We start from the raw sequence: 11,886 nt of genomic DNA on the forward strand, positions 1-11,886 counted from the left end.
TATCCAGAAGTTGCCCTGGCTGAGCCAATCTCCTGACATGAACCCCATCGAAAACCTCTGGGCCATACTCGACCGGCAAGTCAAGAAACAACCAAAAAACCAACGTCGAAGAGCGATCTACTCCAAGTTTTGGAGCAAGAGTGGGTGAAAATCCCACAATCTAAAATTGACAAGATGATTCTTACGATGCCCCAAAGGATCAACGAACTCCATGAAGCGAAAGGAAGATCCACTAGATATTGATTAAATTATAAATATATCGATTCATGTGAATATGACTGAAAAATTTCATTTTTTCTGAAAAGGTAGTGTCTATTTACTTGTGACCACGCTGTGTATATATCTTCCACCTTATTTATGTAGTGTGTTTATTATCTGAATATGCAACAAACGATATTACAGTTTTATCTGAAAGTGATTTTAAAAGCATAATTTATTTGAATTAATTTTTGTATTAGTGCTACAAAAATTAACAAAAATATTTAAAAATCCTAATCCAGAATGAAAGCTTTTTATAACCATAAAGCAATTTTTCATAAGTGTTGAACACAGTTTCAGGAAATAACACACTAAAAGTATAAAAAAAGTGATTGATCTATCACTGAAACATGTCTATGCCATGTAGTGAAACCTGCATCAATCACTGCAATTAAACTGATGAATACAAATAAACAAAGTGGTTTTGTACATAAAATGACAATTCAAATATTCCATAAAATAAGTATGCATGAAGTTCGTTCCTCTCATTCCATGAACTGAGAAGCTACAAGTTTTATTTCACTAACATTTTCAAGTCACCCATTATTTCAGTTTTAATCTTACTGTATTACTCTGGCATTTAATACCAATATACCTGAATAAAACCATAATATTTTTTAAAATCAATGTTATGGCCCTTGAGACTACACTTAAAATACAAGGTAACCTGCCTCTCTAACATTATGTTGGACTTTTGTTTTTTTATCAGTATTTAACGTAAAGTTACTGACTGTCATCAAAACTGTGATACTTTCCTTAGATTTTTTATTAAAAGTGATCTGAAATAATGAAACTGGTTTATAAATTGCAACATAAAAGAATATACTGGTCCAAGATCAGGAAGCCAATGAAATTATGTATTTATGGCAAAGTTTGAAACTTGATTTATTTTTAGTACCAAAAGTTATTACATTTTGATTTAAAATGATTAAGGTACAAAACATGTTACTTTTCTCAATAAAAGTTTCATCTGGCTATAAAATATATTATCAAGAATCAATATGTCTTTCACTATGTTCTCTTGACTGTATATTTTTCAAATTATGTATTGAATAATTAAAAATCAACAGTTAAAAGGTGATTTAATTTTCACTCAGAAAAAGGAACAAACTGAATATGAAACTAATAACTTCGGAATTTTGAGCTACCATATAAAGCAAAACATGTTCTATTGTGCAGCATTTGAAAAACAACTTACTCTTATGTTTAGTTAGTTAATTTTTTAAAAACAAGTTTACAGGTATACTCATAATGTCTAAATTATATTACACTAAATATTATATTGAAAATAATGAAGATTCTGATATTATACCTGTATTCCATAATTAGCATTAAATGTAGATTAACTGCATCTGCTAAGTTGTTACAAGATGTTCTAAATAGGGTTGGTTATAATACAAGAAATATTCCGATTCAGGCTGAAATAAGATATAGTTAATATTACAATATCTATTTTTTTAATTTGTTTGCTGTTAAACAAAAAGTTGCACAATGGACCATCTGTGCTGTGCATACCACTTGAATCATACCCAAAATTTTAGCATTATAAGTCTTCATATTTACTGCTGAGTCACAAAAGAGCTATGATTGTTTTGCTCTTTTGTTAAGTACATAACCACACAATGGAGTACATGTACTCTTTCCACCATTGGTATAGAAACCCAGTTTTTCCCATTATAAGCCCTCAGACATACTACTATGCACCTGAATAGGAGGGGGGCTATTTTCAATTTAAAAATAGCAAAAATAGATGAAGCAGTAACCATTACAGAAAAGTTTAAAACAAGAGAGAAAGAAACAATCTAAAATGATACATCCCCCCATCCACACCAAATCAAAACAAACAACTGATACATTAGAGAGAAGACAGCAAGACAACACCACCAATCAGCAACTCTTGTGTTACCCTTAAATGAATAGTTGAATTTGACCAATAATTTTGGTATAAACATACAAAATGCAGAGCATTATTTTGTGTCAACAGGATGCAAACCATGAACCCTCAGATTCACAGTGACACATACTAACCACTATATCATGCTCAACTTTGTAACACTGCTGAGTATAAATGTAAATAAAGAATTTGTTGACAAGTCAACACCATATCTATTATAGCCTAGTGCTTATATAATCTTCTGACACATCCTGAAGAAGGCTTTGTGCTTAAAATACTGTGACACATCATAAACTCTGCCATCTGTCACATAGTTATGTTTTCACCTATTCATTATGAAGTGCTTTTCTCATATGGTGTTGGAACACAGTGCACCATTTTCTGTACCAATCATTCACACACCTGAAATATATGATATGAATATATTAATTTCCAGACAACTAGAAAATGCTTGAAACCCATGAATATCCTTAAGTTTTTTCGTAAGATTCTCACGTTTTGGTAATGTATCAATAACATAGATTACACTATCATTTTATCTTTAATATGAGCTGGTACTAAGATCAAAACTTAAACCAATGTTGTTTTTTCTTGCTTTATGAATATTTTTTTATGTGTGCTATCACTGAATAACTGTTGGTACTGAAAAGAAACCACAAATAAATACAGCAAACCCTACTATACAAGCCAAAAAGAAATTTAGTGTAATTTTTTCCCAAAACCCTTGTTTAAGGGAAGCTACATCCTTCAGATGTTTATAAAGTTCTAGTTCCTTTTCCTCTCCTTTTGCGGAATGGTCAAATCCACAAAACCAGTTGTAAAAATTGGTGACATACGATAATATTGTCTTTTCTTTATTTTTCTGTTGGACTTCTGAAAAGATAAAATATATGAAATAACTTCTACAGTTTAGGGAAAAAACAAAGAAAATGGCCACTTTTCAAACAATATTTGTGCCAAAACACTATATTTTGGTCTCTGCTTCATAAACAAAAATTATTTGAGCAACACATATTATGCAGTTCATGAAGAGCATGCAATGCCAACTTGAATGTAAACTGTAATATTATAGTACAACATTTTTCAATATTTCTCTGCATGAATACACATCCAGACACATAAATATCAAATCTCTAAACATAAAGAAGCTATTCTCAATTTATATATATATATATATATATATATATCAGAATTAATACAGCCTTAAGATAAACAAATTCCAAGAACTTTTCATGATCAATATAGATTTGTTTTCTCAAAGCTTTTTTTCAGAATAGTTTCATTATTATTTTTTACTTAAAGGAAAATGGGACTGAAACAGTTCATGTTATGATGGTTGAGCACTGTGTCAAGTAGAAATGGTAGGAGTTGAAATTTCTTAAAAGAAGGATCTTTTTTTTTTTTAAATACGAGTTTCATTTTTTATTTAGAAAGCAACAATAACTAAAATTTCTGTGGATTTACATATAAATCTAATATTTGAAAAAATAAAGAATGAGACTGAATTTTGCAGTTTAAAAAGTGATGAAAACTGACCTTGGTCTGCATCTTCAGTGTGTTCTTTCTCAGTTTTCTCTTTCAGATTTTCAGCTCGCTTTAATTCTAAGTTTTCAAGGTCATCTTTACGAGGATTAGAATCAAATCGTGTCCAGTAAGTTGTCCTTATGATCTGTGAATGATATTCTACAATCAAATAGTCTTTTAAACTGTCCTTCCCAGCTGCTATGTAAAATAAATTACATAGCAGCAGTAGAAACCTATCACATCAAAAGGAATTGTGAAATAATGGAAAGATCCAAAAATCCAAACTCTTTAATGAATAAGAATGAAAACAAGCTCTATGTAAACTACAAATATACTGAGTGTCCTCATGAAAAAAATACATGTACAAAGAGAGTTTTAAGTAAAGAACACTGATATTACAGTGAAAAAAATTTTGGTAATGGTCTCAAAGGTCAATACATATAATAAACAGTTTTGATAGAAATGACTAAATACCCTATAACCTGAGCACTTTCGAAAGGTGAACCTTTCTTTTTCAGGGGCAAACTGGGAATGGTGGTGTAATCAAATGAGTGATATATATTAAGAGAGTTTAGTGACATCATGAAGGTCATCCAGTTTTCCAGAAAATGTTTAGTCTATTTCTCTATGTACTATTGTAAGCATCTCATTTCCGGTACAGTGTAGCCGAAAGCGAGAGTGTATGTGAAAAGGTGTTATGGATATTTTACTTTAGAAATGGATAAATATATGTATATTTAAAACTTTACTTAAGTTTAAGTAAAATAAAGGTGGCACCTGAAGACTGATTGCAAATGATACTTTATGCTAATCAATTTATAAAAACAGGTATGGAAAATTATCTCAAATAAATAGTAAGTTTTAGGAAATTCAGTGTTCACATTACATGAAAAAAATAAGCAAAGAATAAAAATTATTTTTCTGACAGAGATGAAACAAATGAACGGAGATCACTGATTCCAGGATCTAGATTAATTCCGAAAGGTTGAACAGTGTTTAGATTAGCAATCCAATAAGCTTCTTTAATTTCTCCATCTGCTTTAGTTTTGAATCCTGTTTCAATGCCGATGAGAGTAACATCGTTAATAGAATGACCGGGTTGGTTAAAGTGTTGAGCAACAGGAAGATCTTTCTCGGTGTTAATAGAAGATTTATGGTTGTTGAAACATTCTCTAAGAGTTGTTTGTGTATGTACTACATATTGGTAATTGCATTTTTTACACTGTATAAGGTAAATGGCATTTTTTTTGTTTCACAAATGCAGAATTGACAATGGACTTTATTACATGCAAAAATGAATTACATCCCACCTAAAAATGTTTGTCTACTGGTTGGTAATGATATCTTCCTGTAACTAAGTAATATCATAAGAAAACCATTATCTGTCATTAGCTACAGGAGGGTATCATTACAAACCAACAGAATGAGAAAATAAGACCATTATTTGTCATTAGCTGTGGGACGATACCATTACCAACATGAAAATCCAGAAAAAATTCATTGGATGTAATAATCAATTAAGACCACCAGGAAAATGTTCTTCATGAAACTTGCCCAGGGCACAAAAATGACTGGCTATGGCTCTGAGTAGAGTACTATCCATGGACGACCATTATCACTCATTTGTGGTAGGAAAATACTGCTATCAACCAGTAGATCCAGATAAAATTCAGTACATGTAATATACAGTTATAGAGATATACTATTTAGTAATGGTATCATTCTTCAACTAATGAATGATACTGGTCTTCCTTGATACTGCTGAAGAACTTTGTGATAATGATCTTTATACTGTGAATTGCATGCATTAATCCTTGCTTGAATATACCCTTGAACTAATAAATGAAAAGGGTCTTGCTTTTATAGTTCTTGTGAATTAGTTAGTACTGGTCTTTATTGTGGTCCACATGCATTGATCTTTACCTGGATCCATCTATTATTAACCACTGACAAGTATCTGGCAAGTTACAAATGGCAATATATCATCAAACTGGACAGAGCATATGTATACTTAAGTATGCGCTACTGTTTAAAACATTTATGTCATTACCAGTTATAACTATAATGGTAATTTAAACATCCAGTGACTGAAGAAAATGTCAAGGTGAACTCTGCATACTATCAGGCTAATGCGCCGACACACAATTTATATTCAGTTCAGTGTATATGTTTAATGTTGTTGCCTAAGAACAAATTTTCAAACCAAAGTTACATGTTTTCCAATAATAAAAACATTCTTACCCTAAAATCCTCAGGAGGCTCTGTCCATACACTGACAAGCACAGCCACAAGTGCAGTTAGCCAAAACAAAATTAAAGCAAAATACATATAATGTAAGCCAGATAAAATGACTGGTCGTGTGTCTTCTTCTCCACAGGATGGTTCAGAGTAAACAGAATCCAAGACCAGTCTAATTAAACCAGTCAAAAATCCTGTTATCAAGCCCCAAAAAGCTCCCTGAAAAAAATCAAGGGTAAAAATTTATGGCATCAATAACCATAAAGCATTGGTAAAAATTCTCCTTTCCTTAAGAAAGTTTAAGAGGAATTTTTTTTCTGAAATACTTGTCTATACATATTTACTAATAAATGACATGGTAAGAAAGCAAACAAACCAACTTATAAGATTTCTGATATTATAATCTAATTGATAGATTTAAATACTTTATAGAATCTTAAACCAAGTTATATTGTCAAACATCTTAATCATCCATTTAATATTTTTTATCATTAGAACAATGTGAATTATCAATAATACATATATATAAATATATATATACACACACACACACATTCTCATTCATTCTCTTCCACAGAATTGCACAGACGTAGACAGATGCAACAGGAGGAGCAAGATTTGCAGATACTGCTTGGATGTAAATGAAAAGTTGGCCACTTTGCATGTTCTGTATAACTGGGATCCAAGCTATGCTCACAGCTACCATGAAAATCACAAATGACCTAAAAATAATAATAATACAGATATTTGAACATATGTTTCACACCCTCGTACATAAAGTTTCTTAAATTTTTAAACTGACCATATTTTGTACAGCATTGATTACTTTCTAAGTGCTGTTCACTGCACAGTAACTTAACTTGTTTTATAGTAGGCATCTTTATGTCTCATAAGACAATAGATACTTGTGCCTGTAAAAAGAGTATCACTCATGGTGAAACTTCCTGATGTGACTGAATAATCCAATTCAAGAAGAGCATGTTCACTGACATCTGTCACATGTATAACTTGTGTGTTCCGAAGTTAGTCGCACAGCTTTTAAATTTTTCTGACCTATTCTCTTCTCTTCTGCTTCTTCCTTTATTCTTTCTGAGACTCAGCTTGACTGCTTGCTTTCAGGTACATCTATTCTCAGCAGTTTTTTCCCACATGTCTGGATTGATGTCCATACACTTGTTATTTATTATATATATATATATATATAAAACAGAAACAACATACTAAAATTGAAACTAAAGACCACTCCTCCACTACCATTCCTTGTTGTCGTCCTTAAGTCATAAAGAATAATGTCTGTGGTTATAGCACCCAAGTGCATTGGGATATTCCATCTATCAGGTAAAATCCAAGTGTCCATGAAAACTTACCAGTAACTAAGGAGAGTCAGTTAAGGGTTAAGAGTTGAGTGCTTGAACCCTCAACATCTAAACTCCAAATGCCTTTTGCTGTGTACAGTCAGTTATGGGAAGGCAGTATCCCTTAGTATTTAGAAATAATATTAATATTAGAAATAATAGAAATTAAAACAACCTGATAAAAATTCTACAAAATAAAACTTCCAACCTCCACCCCGTTCATTGATATTATAAATAATAATATGATATCATTATAGTAGAATTAAGCTACCCTTAGTTGTAGTGAAATGCACCACTTTTGTTTTATTCCCATGCTGAGTTTGATAGAACGTTCAAGAAGTTGCTAAACTGAGCATAAAAGGGGCAGCATCAGACACCTCTCTTCAGTTGCCTCTCACTCACTCAAGTGGTCACTTGACTTCGCTCCATTTACTCTTACCATTTAAACATCGCCATCCCCAAAATTAAATTACAGTTTAATATGCCAAAAAACATCACTCTAAATTTCTGAAACACATTTCAAAATTGCCTTTGTTTCTAATAAATAAAGACTACCATATAATCCTTGCATAATACATAAAGCAGGCCTCCCAGCAGTTTTCCAGAAATATATAAGAATTTAACTCTATGTGAATGGAGTTGGTGCTATACATAACAATGTTTATTTTAATTCCACTTTTATTAGGTGTTTCTTCACAAAATTTAGTAGCCTTTTAGAAAGCATTACAATTCTGCTGCACAGAAAAAGTAGTTTTGCTAAAGATTTGTCTGGGAATATACTGAGTCAGTCCAGCTCAAACTCTGAATAATCAAAGTGCAAGGTGATTTTCATACTAAGAATAAAAATACTTGTTTTCATCTTATAGTTTTCAAATTTCATCTGCAATAGCCTCTAAAGCTTCCTAAATGAATATCAAAAATTGTTGTTTTTTTCAGTAAAACTTTGTATTTTATCTGTTATTTTCTCTAACTTAACACCAACTGTAGGGAAATTGGAATTTAGGGAAAAGGAACAGTTGAAAAATACAAAATAAATACCAATTTTATCTTTTTAGAATGAGTGCATATTGTAATAGATCATTACACATAATTCATTCTTACAGTCAAAGCTAATGCTTTTTATAGCAAGACAGCTTTGTGTAAATAAACAATTGAGTTACCAGCACACAATAATTGAATTAAAATCAAAAAACATGATGTGCACATGCTAGGAAAATGAGTATCATATATTTTTTTTTTATTTAAGTTTTCCTATCTAACTTAATAAGTTTCTAATTTTTATATTTCAGTTACTTTTATAAATATAAATAAAAATTAAACATAAAAAACAAAAGATTTACTATTTACTTCTAGAGTTCAGACCTTTTGTCATCAATGACAAAGCACTGTAGGCTTACTTTTAGATAATGATGTTGGTTGCCCAATATGCTATTTCAAACCCAAAATATTATCACACACAAAAGTATTGTACAAAAACTACTACAATTTAACTGCTTTCTAACTAAACTATAAATTTACCTTACTTAGCAATATTGTTAATACAATTGTGTAATTAGTAGCAAACTCAGAACATTATATATATATATGGGCAGAAAGGAAATATAAAATGGACGACTCAGAGCAAAGAAGTATCGCATGATACAGAGAAGACAGAATTTATTTAAATATGTCCTTTTGAAATTAAAACACTAAAACTTATATAATATTAAAATTCGAATTATAAACTATATTTTATGCCAAGTTTATTGACAAACATTGATAACAAAGTTTCTTCATTAAATTTTCAACGCATTTTTTCTAAAAAAAAAGAAAAAAAAGTTATGTTATGCACACTTTGACCTCCCACCATACACATAGGTTTAAAGAATGAAAATAATATATATACGACAATGCAATTAAATAGAAATGTTAGTTACATACATGATAAGCTTATCATGGTATCTATAACCTTTTAAAACATACTACCTGTGATCATGTACAATCAATACTGGAGCTAGTAAATCCTACATTGAATTATCATCTATGATGAGCATCTGGAAATATGAGTTACTGCATAAAATTAAAAGCTGAAAGCAAACAGAATCCTACAATATGTACTAGAGCCATTACTGTGTCAATAATAAATTGTTTTAAAATTTCTTTGTCAAATTATTAATACATCATTGATAGCAATGGCACACATAAAACACATTTTTCTAACAAAAACTACAGGCATGAGTCTCAGAGGCAATATTAGTCAGCCTCAATGTTAGTAATTATTATTAAGTAAAAAGATAAACAACAGAATATTTAACATGCTTGACTATTATAAATTTCAACAATGAGCAAACTATCAACATTTGTACAAGTCATATAATACATGCAAACAGTTAAGACATACTAAATCTAATTATGTGTTAAGTTCAACATTTGCTTACCACTTAATGGGCTAAAACAGTTAAGATATATTAAATATTAATTATTTGTTATTGAGTTCAATACTTGTATACAAATTAACGGCTTATATAGAAAACTCATATTTTTACCATTTCTTTTTTGGTGGATCATCATTTTGCTTTTTCTGAAATCTAGTTTTTTTCCACATGACATTTTGAACTTAATAACTATATTAAATTTTTTGTAACATTCATATTTATATAGTATCATTGATAACAATCTCTACCTTAATGAAATGAATTTATCTTCTTCAAATGTATCATTTAAATGCTTCTATCAAAGTTGCTTAAATCAGACCAAATATAGTATGTATGATTCAGGATTTATTTGTTTAGTATGCTTCAACTATTATTACACAAAATATTACATAAAAATGACAAATTTGAAGAATAAAAGGAAAAGAGAACTTTCTCTAGATTAAGTTCATTGGGAAGAATAGGTAAAAACTAAGTAGTATGCAAAACTTACTTTTAACTGACTTACTCCATACAGCTGACACATGACAAGTGCATTCCAAAATGGTCTCATTTTTCACCTTGATTTCTTCTTATACACAAGTATATAAATGCATCTTAGAATCTACTTAATAAAGCATGGAAAAAATACAAAAACAAACAGGAAAACACAATTTTAGACTAAAAACAAGAAAAAGAGTAGAAGTTACTGGGAGGCCTGATAAAGGAGAATGCATTCTATGAATATACCACACATACATTTCAAATGCCAAATTAAAACATCTTTTCTCATTACAGTCAACAATTCAATGGAAATGATATTTTATGTCATATCAGTCAACGATCACCTTCCAACAATCATTAGCTCTTTAACAGATGCTTTCTTCCGGACCTGTGGCCAGATGTCAATGGTAAAGAGGGTACTTGCACTATTAAATATGGAGGTCAGGTCACTCATTAGTGCTGCTAACATAACTGCCATCATTAATCCTCTCAAACCTAAAACATGAAAACATTTTTAGTATTTTGAATAAGCTGAATTACTTAAGATTAACACTTTTTTTTTTAGAAACACCTTGTAAATAGAGTGTAATATACAAAGTAATACTGTACATAAACATCTTCAATTGTAAAATCTAAACTACCTGTAAATTGTAAGTTTACAAGTCATGAAAAAAGAAGCTTAAACAGAATTAGGGAGTCCAAAAAACTGCATCAAATATCCTTTAAATTTCCTTTAAAGATTTTTATATAAATGCATTTTCTTTTTAACTACTAGTTAATTTTAAACTTGATTTATTTTATGAGATTACATAATTCATATTTTTTTTGTACAGCAAAGAGACTTGTAGTTTTTTTCACATTAAAACATTTTGACTCTTCTGCTAGAGTTTCATCAGGTTGAGTGTGTGATTGTTTATAATCAACAACAGTGGTACAAAAGTAAAACACAAACCTACCAAAAAACAAATAAACCCCATGTGATAACAAGAGAACCCCAATTTCTACTAAAGGTTTGTCTATAAATTTACAAAACCTTTCCTGAGTCAATCTGAGTGAAAAGTTATCCTCATGCTAAGAATAGAAATAATTCTTTTTACTTTACAAATTTCATATTTCACTTGCATAACCTCTACTAACTACCAAATGAAGATAAAAGTTATTTTCTTAACTATAAAGAAGCCATTAATGTACAGTGAAACATGAAGTTCAAAAATATAAACAAAATAGTTGCTTGTTTGTTAAATTTTGTGAAAAGCTACTCAAGGGATAGCTGTGCTAGCTGTCCCTAATTTTGGAATGATACACTAGAAGGAAGGCAGTCAATACCACCCACAACCAACTCTTGGGTTACTCTTTTACCAACAGATAGTGTAACTGACTGTCACTGTATTTGTACCTACTGGAGAAGGAATTCTTCAGCCAAAAGCTATAAATCACAGCAGAAGCCCATTAACTGTTTGCCAACATAAATACACCAATTGACATGAGTGTTGTGTTTTATACTGTACTGGAGTTCCTGAAATTTTAGATGTATTATAGTACTGAAGTTGTGCTAGGCTAAACTGAGAAGTTAATAATTTTTACATGTTAGTTACTTTTGTTAATATATATATATATATATATATATCAATATACAAAAAATATAACTAAAAACATAAGCAAGCCTTTTGCAATCAAATAAAAAACCAAGATAATGGTTGGAGACGGCTTGAATGGGTAATGA

General features: G+C 30.4%; 1 protein-coding gene across 4 annotated transcripts in view; it reads right to left on the reverse strand.

Moving 5' to 3' along the window:
• Positions 1-267: 267 nt before the first annotated feature.
• The window catches only part of LOC106458951 (sodium/myo-inositol cotransporter-like), a 68,774-nt gene continuing 57,155 nt past the window's right edge, over positions 268-11,886 (reverse strand). The window contains exons 12-16 of one of the 4 annotated variants that reach the window (XM_022385328.1): positions 10,508-10,658; positions 6,468-6,636; positions 5,918-6,133; positions 3,689-3,821; positions 268-3,025 (exon numbers count right to left, since the gene is read on the reverse strand). In XM_022385328.1, the coding sequence (XP_022241036.1) occupies positions 2,775-3,025; positions 3,689-3,821; positions 5,918-6,133; positions 6,468-6,636; positions 10,508-10,658 (920 nt within the window). In that variant the 3' untranslated portion in view covers positions 268-2,774. Of the gene's footprint in view, positions 3,026-3,688; positions 3,822-5,917; positions 6,134-6,459; positions 6,637-10,507; positions 10,659-11,886 lie in introns of those variants that run through there. The other 3 variants (XM_022385327.1, XM_022385330.1, XM_022385329.1) reach the window with 3 other exon arrangements.

This window comes from Limulus polyphemus, unplaced genomic scaffold, assembly GCF_000517525.1.
Source record: "Limulus polyphemus unplaced genomic scaffold, Limulus_polyphemus-2.1.2 Scaffold537, whole genome shotgun sequence".
Classification (NCBI taxonomy): Eukaryota; Metazoa; Arthropoda; class Merostomata; order Xiphosura; family Limulidae; genus Limulus; species Limulus polyphemus.